Source organism: Chelmon rostratus, chromosome 15, assembly GCF_017976325.1.
Source record: "Chelmon rostratus isolate fCheRos1 chromosome 15, fCheRos1.pri, whole genome shotgun sequence".
Taxonomy (NCBI): domain Eukaryota; kingdom Metazoa; phylum Chordata; class Actinopteri; order Chaetodontiformes; family Chaetodontidae; genus Chelmon; species Chelmon rostratus.
Window position 1 is genome coordinate 23,466,064 of NC_055672.1, and position 14,171 is coordinate 23,480,234.

Genomic DNA, 14,171 nt, shown 5'->3' on the forward strand with positions numbered 1-14,171 from the left:
TGAAACTCAAGCAGATTACAAGTTTCAATAGGCCTTTGCAGCGTGTAAGGAGACGCTGCCAAACCGAACTCATGACTCAGACAAGTCACTCTCTTTAGTTGTGGTTAGGAATGGTCCTTATAATAATAAAGCTATAATACAAGAGTTGTGACTTACACATTTGTCGAAATACTGACACTGCCAATCATTTATAACTTAAAAAAACATTTATCTGTGGCCTGTTCTTTCTGCCATAGTCTGAACCAAGACAACTGCAGAACTCAAGTCTTTAAAGAGCACTTCTATCTTATTATTCGTCATTCGTCTGTGCTTGTAGCAGTGTTCCTTGCAGTGTGATATAGTTGAGGCATGTTGCCTTGCCCGAAATAAGAGCGCCTGTCCAAATAAATGACAATCTTAAGCATCAGGGAATACAATTAAAAGCACTAGGGCTGTACCTGAATCAGAGTTTTCCACAGTGACTTAAAGTCGCCAATTTAGGCTGACAATTCAGGGTGCAGCTGAACAAGTGGGGCTGCCCTCTGTTTCCATCACCCCTTTAGTTCCATTACAGTTAGTTTTGTAGTTGGTCATTTTAAGACTCTACTTGGTTTCTAAAAGTTTATAGTCTGACATGCTAATATACTGAGTATACAAGCATATTTAAAAAAGATAGCCATGATAATACGATGATGAGATCAGTTGGTTGATAAACTTATACCATCCCATGGTATTGGATAATTATATCACCCACCCTACTACAGAGGTGCTATTCTTGTAAATGAGTCTCTTTGGTACATTTGTCTAAATTCTTCATCTTGTGTTATATTTCTAACAACCAATGAGCCGCTCTCTTGTCCCACATGCTATGTACCATCATCATCATCTCAGTGTAATAGAATTTCAGATTTTTTAATTTTCATTGTATTAAATCTAGGGCAAAGCCTGGAGTTAAATGCTATGGACAAACCTGGTGTACTGCCAGACAAGGTGAAGCCTGCCCTCTAGTGGCCTGACAACATCATAACAGTAGCAACATCTAAGACAGCAATGAATGGATGGATTATTAACCATAAATACTGTATTGTGAATGGCCTACCACTGAGCAGTAATTCTCTAAATCCTATAACTAACAAATACCTACAGTCAATTCTTTTTTTAATGCCAAACCCTAATCCATGTGTACAATTCCAGTGCACGCATGCACATACACAGAACAGAGAGACAAAAATAAGTGATAACAGAGTGTGTTATGCAGTGCAGTATAAAGCAAGAGTGCAGCAGGAAGCCCACTGACCTCCTCTGAATCCAGTTTGTCTGTGCTGCTCTTGTCCTGGTTGACCACGTAGCCAGGAGGCAGCCAGTTAACAGGGGGGTCGAAGATGGACACCACCATCCTGCTGGGGAGCCCCTTCTTCTTCCCCAGACGGTACAGGTTACAGTTGCTCACCTGGGCATGGGCAAACCACAGAGCATGAGTCGAGTCGTGTGCACGGCATCATCAGTAGTTTCAATACAGAAGTCACGTGCAATTTATTTGTGGATACTAATGGAGACTAATAAAAGGTGAGAGGGCTGAGTGGTTATTCATCTGCTGTTTTGGTATAGATGGATGAAAGATGAGAAGGAGTTCAACTGATATCTTGGTTGACTTAGCTGACCAATCAGAAGCTGCAATGACTGGTAGAGTGCGCATATCTCGTTACAACATTACATCTCTGACTACTGACCCATCTGATTGTGGATCTGTGCCGCTGTACAACAGCAGACTAGCAGGTGACGCTTACTAGCGATCCATGAATGAACTGATAGGTATCTGTATTTTCTTAGAAATAATGCCACGTCCTTATATAAAGTAGTGACGTGTCTCACCTTCTTGCTGCGCATGTAGCTGAGTCGTCCCTCATGAGCATCGGGGTAAGTACAGAACAGGTACGTGGTGATGGCATGCTTGAGGAAAGAGTCGCCAAGCATCTCCAGCCGCTCCAGGTTGAAGCCGTCGCTGGCGTTGGATAGGGTCAAGGCCTGCAGGATGAGGCCTGGGTTGGGGCCCAGGCTTTTGGGGGAGTCTCCTGCCTGGGTTCTGTGCTGCGGGACAGCGGCAAGGTCAAGAGAAGGTGCTGTGGGAGCGTTGGGACCCGTGGCTGCCCGGCTGCAGATTGAGGTAGCTTTATTTGTGTGGTCTGAGGTCCTCCCTGGTGTACATTCATCACTAGGCTCTGGAGGACAGGAGCTGGGCATCTTCAAGCTGTGAGAGGGCTGCACGGGAACTGAGGTAGTGGTTTGTATTGATTCAGGGCTCTGCAGCCCAGGGGAGCTGGGCTGGGAGCGTTGGCAATTGTCATGTTGGTGAAGGTGCTCATCTTGGTGGCCGTCGTCGTCACAGTCGGCGACTAGGGCAGTGCCGTTGATTAGGTTCCTCGTGCAGGTGGCTTGCTCGGGCAGGGAAGAGTGGTGACTACTGGGATGTGTTAGGGAATCGGGGTCGGGGGTTACAGTCTCTTGGTGCTTACAGTGACCCTCTCCATCCTCGCTGCAGGACTCAGGACAGGAGATGAACGTTTTGCTGTCGATAGATCTCTTCCAGCCAAAGTCCAGGTTTGGATACCTGCCACATGCACACAGACCATCTTTACATTAGAATGTTGTCTGGGTAAGTTTAAACACCAATGGTCACAATCTGAAGATACTATTCAAAATTAAGCATTTTATAAAATCACATTCCTTTGTCAGCAGTGATTCTGTTTTCAGTCTGGATTTTCCTAAAGATTTGCTGATAAAGGTTCAGACTGTGGACACTGTTAAAGCCCAGCTCCATGGTGTTGCTTTGGCACTAACAGAATACCTGCACTAGTGGGAATTGCCACCACAGTGCATTTGGAAATGCTGTGGATAGTATCCACACTCCACTAACAGTGTTTATATGTACCACCTGCGGCAGCCACCATGCAAATATACCTCTGAATTAATTCTTACAGATTTAGCAGGTGTCTTTCCAGTTGCAAAGAGCAGTGCCGTCATAATTCTTATGTTGCACTATAACGATGTAAGAGATTATGCATGAATTGCCTGAATTTACAAATGCAATTGTAGTATTACAATAGATTATAATGCTGAGGGGCCATGGTTCCATTCTTTAAATAAAGTCCAGATTCAGCCAATGGAAAAACTGCAAGTGGCTCATTTTCTTGAAACACTGAGCTCAAATGTTGTGCAGCGATGTGACGGGGACCTGAAGTCGGGCGGGAGGGTCTGGGTTCCCACTCCAGCTTCACTGGCTGTCTGGGCTCTGAGCTCCTCGGCAGTCAGGAGGCAGTGGAGGCGGTAGAGGATGCTGGGCAGACACACTGCTTTCCTCCACAGGGAGGCGGGGATGGGGTGGATGGCACACAGCTCTGGAACTAGGATCTGAAACACACAACACACTGTAAGACAGCTGCAGTACAGAATGTATGCATGGGGATATAGCTGAAACTCATTTCTGTACAGCCAACATGTCTGAATTTATATCAACAGCAGAGATTTCCATAGGAAAACCAAGACTTCAAGCATTAAATATAGTGAAACTGAACAGGTAGAAACTGGTTACTAGTGCCTTTTCTGCAAATCTTGTAATACACAAGAACAACACCTGCATACATGTAAACTGAACAAATCGAAAAAACAGCAAAGCTGTAGTCTCAGAAAGCTTAGAAGACATGGAAATCAAAAATGCATGATGGAAAAGAGACATTAAATTCAGATGGAGGGCAGGAAGTGAAAACCGCAATAGACGAGATGGAGGAAAGTCCTTACCGTGCTAGTTTAGGTGAAATTACAAGTGAACGATAGAAACAGAAAATCAGAACATCTGTTGGATGTGACTCTTATGCTATGAAGAGGAGTGATTTTTCAGCTGAACTGAAAGATTTGCAGTGTTGAATGTTGCCGTTTACATTACGGTTGTTTGCTCACAAAGGTCTGGTGAAACACCACCAAAGATGTGGACCGTCACGAAATCATACAGGGTACGTTATTTACGTTTACCTGTCTTATGTGAAACTGTTAACACCAAGTTAACAAGTATTAGTCGTGTTGCTTGTAGCTAATATTACACCATTTTCACCATCCACCCATTTATACCCATTCTCCACAACTACAAGATCAATGCAGTGCATTATTGGATGAAGCTGCATTGCATTGTTGCAAAACTTCAGCCAGGTGCAACCTTTTTTCCAGCAGACCCCGAGTTTTGTTTTTGCAGGAGCCAGGACAGTGGTCTCAGTGAAACAAATGGAGGGGGGCACGGGGCTACAGTCAGTGTGACCACAGAGGCAGCTGTTACCTGTTTGTTCTGCAGACTCTCCCACTTGGCCTTCCTCTTCTCTGCACTGCTGAGTGGCAGGGCTTTGCCCTTCTGGTTCAGGTGCCGAGGGGTTAACAGGTTCAGTCTGAGAGCACAAGAAAACAAAAGTCACTACTTTTTCCCAACGCATGTACAAAGAGGAATGCTTCCAGAGTGCTGTCATCACACTGTGACTTTATGACACTGTGCTTCCAAATTTGGCTGTTGCTCATCACATTGCTCATCACATTTCAAGACCGAGTTCCAAGACCTCAGTGAACATATTCCAAAAACTTTAATTTAGCTTTGCAGTTAACATTTTCAGAGTCACAGTGCACAATTTTAAAAAAAGCAGCTGAACTGGAGACATTGGTGTTTTTATTCCATGCATTCCTCTTCCTTATCAAAACCAGGCACCTTAGTTACCCAAAATGCAACTTGACTGCAGATAGTTCTGTCAGCATTTTGGGTGTCAGGGCTTCAACCAATTATAAATGGCTCATTTTCTATAAAAAAAACTTCTGGCATAAATAAAACACAATGGAAATAATGAGATTTTAACATGATATGTAATTGTAAATTTGTTACATACATATTAATTTATTTGTTCTGATTAATCTGACATTCATTGAATTCATAAATTCACATTTTTAATAACAACTGGAAAAGCTTGCGTAAACATTTTTCTTTTCACATTTAGAAACGCTGCTTTCAGACGTCATTGTTGCAGTTTATTTTCTCGCTGTGCCTGTGTGTGACACAGTGCTTGCACATTCAATATACATTGACAACTTTGTAAGAGCTTAAAATTATGGTTTAATCGCAGTTGTATTTTTAAAGGCTGGCTCTACCTTCCATCCTGCGACCAACCTAAAACGCATCTTTTATTGTCCCTGTCGGATGGCGGGATGCCCTTCAGTTACAGTCCTGGGTGTTTTATGCTTGTAGTGGCTGAATATAGCCTGGAGCCTGGTGCCTCAGGCAGAGACGAGGAGCTGCCCACAGAGGATTGGTAAGTTCCTTTCTAACTCCACGTCGCCAGTGTTTTTTATTTCAAACTTATGTTCTTCAGCCCCAGCTGACACCGAATCAAGTGACATTACTTGATTACATTCACACTTCACACAGTTTAATAAAATTTGACTCCCCAACACTTTGGAAAGTCATCTGAACCATCACATCTCACTGACAGAAAGAGGACAACTGTTTATTTAACTGTCATGATCCCCGATGCTACTGACCTGGAGGAGGTGTGATCTACGTCCAGAAGCGGCTGGTTTAGGTTGGACAAGTCCAGGTTGTACTTGGTTTTGTAGTACTCAGCAAATGTCTCGTACTCTGGCGAGGGAAACTTACTGAGCGGCGTCAGGTCTGTATACACATCAGCGACATAGAAACGATGAGGCTGGTCGAAGTTCCGATACCTGGGGGAAGAGCCGTGTGACAGTCACGATCAAACCAGTGTCCAGTTGTTCGTCACAATCTTCCTCAGACATCAAAAGCTTTCGTTCTCAGTAAAACCATTCTTACAGTATGTGATTAGGACTCATATGGTGCAGTGGTACCTTGGAATGATGACAGCATCCTGGTAGTCCTCAAGCTTAAAGGTGAACGGGTTCTGCTTGGTGTACTGAGTTGTAGGAATGCCAGTGCGGGCCTCAGACTTCTCAATGTCCTCCATGAACTTAAAGTCCATATCTAGTGTGTTCGAGTCCCCGACTGAAGGAGCACATGAAGCAGAAAATAAAAAGAAACCAATGAGCATTTCCACACAGCTGGAAAAGTCATCCACCAAGCTTGACAGAGTGATTCTACTCACCAACATTCAGAGGTAGAACGCAATAAGCCGAGTCAGCCAGAGTGGGTTTGAACTCCAGAGCAGGTTTCTCCAGGCGGAGGATGTGGGAGAAGATGTACTGGTGGAGGCGGGTGATGAGGTCGAGCTGGGAGGCGGTGAGTGTGAAGCCAGATTTCTGCAGCTCGATGGAGATGGTCACCTCACCCGAGCGAGTGTACACCGGGAAATGGGGGATCTGGACAGAAGGTGAGAATCAGTTATCCAATGATGAGAGGACGGTGCTGGAGCCATTTCTTTCTTTTGATTAGCGAACGTTCTAAGAAGTGAAAACATGTTTGTTTAGGTCAGACAGAATTTGGGAAAGCTTTGACCAGAACATACTCGAGGTATGGGTTTGGCAGTCAGGATGCCGAAGCACCTGCTGGTGTCCTCCGGTGGGTAGAGCTTCCTTCTGCGAAAGTTGAGCTCATCAGGGAGAGGGGTGGTGAGGACCATCCCTATCACATATAGGTAGTAAGTCTGCTCCGGTACAGCATAACTGTCCCGCAGACACTCTGGTATCTGGGCAAAAAGAGAGAGACACAATTTAAAAATGCTTAATGTTTCTGACACAATCCAAAACAAAACATCAATTATCAGAGTTACATATATACCTAAACAGGTATGGAGAGCCTCCAGGCCAACAATCATCTTTTTTTATTAGCCTCTGAAACTCTTGACATTATAGCGGTGATTGATTACTTAACCTTATGATTCATTTTGAACAACTAGCAATTAAAAAGTATAGCAAATCTATCTGGTTGTTTTAATGAGGGTACATCTGTGGTCAAAGGTTTCACTCTCCAAAAGAAAAAAGTAATTCAAGATATTGGTTTTGCTTTGAAATGCGAGTTCTCAGCATCCAATGAGAGGCACTGAACTCTAGCTGTAATGGCAAAAAGATTTACGGCTTTAGGGTAGCACTGCCTCCTCTTGGTAGAGCCGGGCCGCCCTGGTACGTTGGTCTCCTCCTCATCATGAAGGTCCAACTCCTCCTCATACTTCACCGTCTCCTTCCCTACCGGCATCAGGTGATCATCCAGCTCACCTGGGGGGCAACAAAAACAAGCTAAAACAGGTGCAGGGAAAAGGTCTCTAGACTGTGAATATTTTTCAAATCACAGATCTGCAAAATGTCCATTCTGGTTTTACCTATTTTGTGGAGTTTCTCACAGCATACTAGTGCAACTGCTTTCTCTGCCAGTCTGGTACAGTTCATTATAGGACCCTGTAAAGACAGTGATGCACTGATCAAATGAATGACCCTGAGAGCAGTTGCATGATTCCTTCTTACTGAATCCCAGAGAAAGTCCATCATATTGGTGTGTGCCTATGAAATGAATGGAGTAAGCACTGAAATGTGGGGGGATCATTCAGGACCCACCTGCTTCAGGCTGGAACCATTACCAGCATTCTAAAAATGTAGATGTTCTTCCTCACCTTAACAGGAACTCGCAGAGGGGAGTTGATGGGTAAGTAGAGTGTGGACTGGAAGCGTCCATCCTGCGTCTCCACCGTTTTACACTTTGGTGCTAAGTGGGTGAATGGGTCACTGGGCAGCCGAGCACAATACCTGAGCACAAGAGCAAAAACGACACTAAGTAATGCTATTTTAAAGCCAATTACTGTTGGTCCATGTTATTCGCTTTAAGATAAGATAAAAACAGCACTTTACCTGTTAATGTGTCCGATGGCTGTGTTGATGGTGACCCGGGGTCCTCCGTCCTCAGATCGAAGCACGTAGGGTGGGAGGATGTTGTCATCGTCCAGCACCTGCTCCACTTCAAATTCACTCACCTCCACTGACTTGGAGCACTTGTTTCTTAAGATCTGCTCAAAGTAACATAAGATCATCATCACTGCCTCATCCTGCTTCGCTTCCCACCATTATACTGCAGACTATTTCTAACATCACATTTCCTTATTGAGACAAAATCAGAAAGATCAACTATGAAGTAAATCAAACAAGACAAAGGGGGAGTGCTACCTTCTCTATGGCCTTGTAGGTAGTGAGATCTTCCTCAAAGGCTTTGGTCCTCTCACTGTCAGCCAGCATGATGTAGTTGGAGACAGGTGCCCGAGCTCTGCCTTTGGACTGGACGTAGGACCTGTATTCAGTGGGCAGGTCAAACCGCACCACCAGGTTACACTTTGGAATATCCACACCTTCCTCCACGATGCTGGTGGCGATCAGCAGATTGGTTTCATGAGCCCGGAATTTGCGGAGGACCTGCGAGAGAAGGACGGCGCCCAAACTGAATAGACACTCGATATGTTTTGATGTGTCGACAAATGCTTTCCTAAGCATTTTACTTGCCATAAAAAAAATCATCACCCAGTTCTGCAAATAAAAAAATGGCCACAAATCGAGGCCACATGGTTTCTGTCTGTCTGTCTGTACCTCCTCTTGTTTCCTGAACTCCACCTCCATCTGCTTGTTTCGCGGCTGGTTCTTGCCGATGCTGTGGCCAGTGATGAAGTTGCTGCTGATGTACGCCAGCTCTGGGTCCTGCTTCCCGGCCTCTTTGATCAGACTGAGGAAAACACAAAAAAAGGACATTTCAGTTTCTTTCAGCTGCAGTAGCACAACAAATGAAAGTGAATTAGTCATGTGCATGTGGGTGGCTTCACAGGGGACCTCGGACGTCTTCGTAGTAAACAGTGTGTTAAACAGTGTCATAGTTCAAGATAAAACAGGACAACAGACAAGGGCAATTTGCTGCACATTAAAGGCCACTACCAACCATGTATGAAGGTCTACTAAATGGAAAATCAGGATTATTTTTAGTTTAAAAACTGCGTCAAGTAGAGCTGTCACACCACAGGGCATTCAGACATGAAAGAGGCCTACCGATTGAGGACCACAGCTGTGTAACGCCTCTCCACAAAGATGATCCCACACAGGATGTTGGTGAACGGTGAGGGAAAGTTGGCTTCAGGCCTCTCTTTGGCCTCCACCTCCTCATCCTCATCTTCATCCTCAGAGTCGCTCCACGACACATAGTTGTCCTGGTTGCGGTTGTTGTACCACTCCACGCTCTCAAACTGCTGCCGCTCAAAGGGCTTGTATTCGTGCAGGATCTCAAGCAGCCGCAGGACCTTCGGGGTGACGAACTTGAGGTCCAGTGAGGCGGGGGAGAAGTGCTCCTCGCAGAGGGCGTGCACTTTGCGCAGGATGGTGTCGGTGAAGAGCAAAAACTTGCGGTTGAGCTCCTCCTGCTCGTGTTTGATGTACTTCTGGAGCTCCCGCACCATGATGCCCGCCGCCTTATCTGCACACCAGGGTCCCAGCACCTGCAGCACAGCCCAGCAGTCACTCAGGACCTGGACGGGACAGAGAAACAAGTCTAATGAGGGCAGAGTCTCCCACTGAAAAATCAAAACAATGAGACAACCAGCAGAGCTGAGGGGAACTCAGGGTTGGTGAACATTCTCAGTGGGTTTGTAACTACATGAGACTTTGACATACACATCCTTTTCACAACACACAAACAAAGTTGAATTTGAAAAAAGGCAAAAGTCATATGATCAAATAATGAAACAAATTAAAATAAAACACACTAGATCTGTCTCACTCTGACCTGTTTAGAGATGAATGTGGGATCACGGTCCTCTCTGGCAACAGATATGTTGCAGTCATTCAGGAAGTGGAGAGCTTCATCCAGCTCCGCCTGCAGACGGGAGGAGAGGCCACTCTTATCCATGTAGGGGCCACAGTCCAGCACCACCTCTCTTGGCTGAGAGGCGTATCTGAAATATAAAACAGTGCACAGGTTAGACTTCAGCATACACACACAGCTTCTAACTGGCTTGCCACTCAATTGCTGTCATGAATTTTCCCATTCATCAGGTGATTCTACAATTTTTTCCTTCTGGACACATTTAGCCATACAGCAGATGTAGTTATTCACCTCTGGTATAGGTCATATCTAAGCTTGAAGTACCTGTCCAGGACCACAAGGTCAGTGGCAGTTTCAGCGTTGCTCTTCAGGATTCTCTCCAGATTCTGGATCTTCTGCTCCAGTTCTGATGGGTCACACTTTCCATTCAGAATGGAAGCTGTGAGACCCAGGATGCGAGGACTGGTAGAGCAGCCCTCAAACAGCTGCACAGAGAGGAGAACCAGGTCATTCACATGTTCCCTGTTTACCAGTCCTACAAAAAACAGGATTTGACTTTGCAACCACCATCTCACCTTCATTATCTCACAGTAGGGGTGGTCTGTGATGGCCAGGTGACAATCATCAAAAACCACCAAATTGATTTTAGACAACTGTAAGATTTTATTCTTCAGAATGTGCAGGAATATGTGGCAAGTCATGACCAGCACCTGTATGAGAGAAGGTTGAGAATGACAGGAGGGAAGAGGATATCGTTGTCAAATAACTAGAGCTGCCTACTAAAAGTCAACAATTCGAATGATCAGTCCTGAGTCCAACCTCAGGTTGTCAGTCAACGCACTGTGCTTTGTTTGATGAGTCATAGTCAATAGAACAACAACTGGTAACAAAGTAACAAGGTTTTACAAAGCTAGTCTTGTCTCAAATTACAACATACATACAACATAACTGTAATGGAAATAAATTTAGGTGCAATGGAAAATGTGCACAATTGAGTGCAACCCACATGCATGCCACTGTGCAGGTGACAAGGCTTGTAGGGTCAACTGTAGACTCCAGAACCGTACTGACTCTGCTAGGGGCTAGAACTTTGTTGTGTTTGTGCTGGTATATTATAACTTTTTGTCTGCCACAATGGGTCAAACTGCCGTGAGCTGGAATGAGCTAGAAACAATGAGCTCAGCCCAATAACCTAAAAGTCTGCCATGATATATGTATTTTTTTTTTTTGCTAATTTGCCTAAAAAAGCAATGCTCAATAGTTTTGTGCTTAAACTTCAGAACTTTGAAAGCATGATTACTGTTATGCTACAGACTTTGTGATGATGAACAAGTGAGTAATCGCTCACTCCAGAAAGAGAAAGGGACTTTGCTCACCTTTGCGAAGACTGCGACAAGCTTGTTTGCTGCTTAATCTTAAATTTTTAAATTGAGCTGCTTCCTCATGTTAAGTGCAAAAAAAGTCTGGAATCACTGCTAGCTGCTTTATTTTAATAATGAACTAGGATTACAACACTTTTTATTTTTCTTAGATAGAGACATTAAACAAAGTTTTTTACCATAACATATCAGACTAAGAGGTATTTTAGGAGTTGGATAATGCACAATCTGCAGTGACTGCTTGATCGATGTGCTGAAACTGGCTTGAGGCCATTAATGATATGCATTTTTTCTTACAATTCCTTGTATGTAAACCTATACTGAAGGAACACCTAGGCCTATTGTTAAACCTGGCAGAACTCTACAAGACATGTAAGCATGGAACCAGTATGAAGTAAATATAAACTAATTTCAACATGTATTGTAAAAGGCAATGAGAATAACCAACACACCTGATTCTCAATTATCTCTTGACTCCACTGTTGGTCAGTCCATGCTGAGGTCTCCTCCAAATCTGTGTACTCTCCCACCTGGAGGTCAGAGTGCGTCCTGACTGCAGCTGCTTGCTGAACTACAGACAAAGCTGGACAATGTAGACCAGAGACAAGGTAAACTACTTCAAAAAAATCACTCCATTTGAATTTAGCTGAACAATGAAATGGATGTAACTTGAGCATGAACAAAGCCAGCTTCAAAATCTTTTTTTATAGTTCCCAAATGTACGTGCAAGTAAATCACACGGAAAATCAGCAGGCATAGTGTGCTGCAGGTACCTGTGTTCACCAGAAAAACAGTCCTCTTTGCATTTTCTTGGTAATGTCCACGGATTTGGTGGGAGAGCTCTTTTGTTAGAAGTACTGCAATAAAGGTCTTCCCTGAGCCAGTATTCAAGCAGACGATAGTATTATGTTCAAGAGCTGCTTCAAGAAGTTCTACCTGTGGAGGAACATCCAGTTTTACAGACAGTGAGATGAAGCAAAGCGTCAATTAAAATAAACACGATACTAACCAGCTAAAACAAAAGCACAGCAATGAGTAACTTTTCTTCTGTCAAATTAATGCCAATTATATACCATACATCAAGCAGCTAGTAGACACATCCAAGTGGATGGCAGCCTTCTGACCTGATATTTCCTAGGTGTATAGATGTTATCATGGATAGCCTCCTGCTGCCATGGCAGACCAAAGAAAGGCCCCATGGGTGAAGTGGCAGGGGTGACGAGCTGTAGTCCTGCCATGCTTCAAAGAGGTGGAGGTGTGGGGGCTGGGCTCCTCCAGTCGTCCACTTTATCTCATTTCATCATCCTCTTCTTGTCAGAAGTTCACTAGCAGGATAGATGAGGATACTGTATTAATGTAGACAGCAGATACTACAGTCTCACTCTCTATTCAGAAAGCTGAAAAACCACATCAGCAGAGCCATGGGTGAGAAGAGACACCCAGCCACAGGCCGCAGCCTGCAGACTCCAGCTCAAGTGAATCTCTAAAATTAGGTAATTTTTATAATTTGATTATCTACAAAAAGTTGTACATGTTTCTGCCAATACACGGCTTGATCAGTGCAATGCACTTTACTCAGGTATCAGCCAGGGCTCCCTCTACCGTCTCAAGTCGGTACAAAACACTGCTGCTCGACTCACTACTGGAACAAAGAGGCATGATAACATCACCCCTGCGCTTGCATCCCTACATTGGCTCCCTGTTACATTTCCAATTGATTTTAACATTGCACTGCTCGCTTTTAAGGTCCTAAATGCAATTCTGATACGTTGACCTGGTATGTGCCTTCTCGCCAATTAAGATTTGTGGATGGAGCCCTGCTGGCTACTCCCAGGTCACGGTTGATGACTGAGGGTGATTGGACTTTTGCTATGAGAGTGTCCAAAAAATTGAAGTCCAGTCTCTCGCATCTTTTAAATCTCTTCTTCAAACTTCTCTTTTTGTGAAAGTTTTTGGAAATGTTTGCTATATGTTTTATTTATACTGATTTATTCTTCTTCTATTCTTATTGCTATTTTGAAAATCACTTGTTCAATGTTCAAAGGGGTTACTGCATGTGGCGTGAGCCTCTTGCTTTGTGTTTGTTTTGTGGGAGCTCACCAAACCAAATTCCTATGATGATGTTAGAATGGCAATAAAGTGCTGAATCTTGAATCTAGCTTATATAGCGCTTGTTTAGAACATAACCACAGCCTGGGATAAACCTTTACACAGCAGAGACCAAAGTGCTGAATGGGAAAATGACTTGGTGAATAGGCAGGAATAACGCTTACAGAATGAATGTCTTAGGAAATATACTTACAGATAATAACTGAGACTTTCTGGATAAGCAGACAACGCTTAATCTGGGCTTCATGATAAAATATTTCTTTTCTATCAACTCTTGATGTTCCCCCACATTTAGGTGGAAACAGACCTGAGAAACCAGAGAATATTGTGATAATCATGCATTTCAGACACAGGACAGACACAGAAGTCTATATGACATTTATATCACAGTGTAATAAATGACAATGGAGAAGTTAGTCTGGCTTTAGAAAGCTGCATTTTGATTCAGCCCTCTGAAGGACCTACAAATCAGAACCTACACCAGAATCTCTATATTCACGACGAATATGTAGAGGAAACACTGAAACTAGTCTGACTTCTGCAGAGACTGCTTCTGTCACTGTTGCTTCTGTGCTGATTATCATAAAGTAATAGTACAGTTACATTGAAAAGTGAAAATCTCTCACCTCTACACAAATGGAAAGTGGCGGGGATTGTGAACAGGTCCTCCAGCTCTGCAAAAACAAAAGCAGAGAACAAAATGAGAATGGCATGGTATTGCTGGGTGCCAGGTGTTGAACAAGGTACACTGAGCAAATGGAAGAAGGGTCCACCACTAGAGTAAACAACACATTTGACACAGCCCAAAGTCACAACCAGACCACATGACTCTGCCGTGAAGACTGCTAAGCCCCACAGCTGTAACCAATTCTAGCAGTCAGCTTGGTGCAGCAAAACTAAGTCATTACATTAATGGCGCAGCT

The 14,171-nt window shown here is 43.9% G+C and overlaps 1 protein-coding gene across 1 annotated transcript in view; it reads right to left on the bottom strand.

Annotated features, from left to right (window-relative positions):
* dicer1 (dicer 1, ribonuclease type III) overlaps positions 1–14,171 on the bottom strand; it is a 33,331-nt gene that overhangs the window by 7,835 nt on the left and 11,325 nt on the right. The window contains exons 2-24 of the mRNA XM_041953461.1: positions 13,875–13,922; positions 13,442–13,555; positions 12,264–12,464; positions 11,913–12,075; positions 11,592–11,722; positions 10,336–10,470; positions 10,085–10,245; positions 9,722–9,890; positions 8,992–9,464; positions 8,542–8,674; positions 8,128–8,370; positions 7,816–7,970; positions 7,581–7,713; positions 7,293–7,368; positions 7,049–7,188; positions 6,483–6,662; positions 6,123–6,336; positions 5,869–6,022; positions 5,545–5,727; positions 4,304–4,409; positions 3,212–3,387; positions 1,852–2,587; positions 1,277–1,429 (exon numbers count right to left, since the gene is read on the bottom strand). Coding sequence (XP_041809395.1) covers positions 1,277–1,429; positions 1,852–2,587; positions 3,212–3,387; positions 4,304–4,409; positions 5,545–5,727; positions 5,869–6,022; positions 6,123–6,336; positions 6,483–6,662; positions 7,049–7,188; positions 7,293–7,368; positions 7,581–7,713; positions 7,816–7,970; positions 8,128–8,370; positions 8,542–8,674; positions 8,992–9,464; positions 9,722–9,890; positions 10,085–10,245; positions 10,336–10,470; positions 11,592–11,722; positions 11,913–12,075; positions 12,264–12,377 — 4,128 coding nt within the window. The 5' untranslated portion in view covers positions 12,378–12,464; positions 13,442–13,555; positions 13,875–13,922. The remainder of the gene's footprint in view (positions 1–1,276; positions 1,430–1,851; positions 2,588–3,211; positions 3,388–4,303; positions 4,410–5,544; positions 5,728–5,868; positions 6,023–6,122; positions 6,337–6,482; positions 6,663–7,048; positions 7,189–7,292; positions 7,369–7,580; positions 7,714–7,815; positions 7,971–8,127; positions 8,371–8,541; positions 8,675–8,991; positions 9,465–9,721; positions 9,891–10,084; positions 10,246–10,335; positions 10,471–11,591; positions 11,723–11,912; positions 12,076–12,263; positions 12,465–13,441; positions 13,556–13,874; positions 13,923–14,171) is intronic.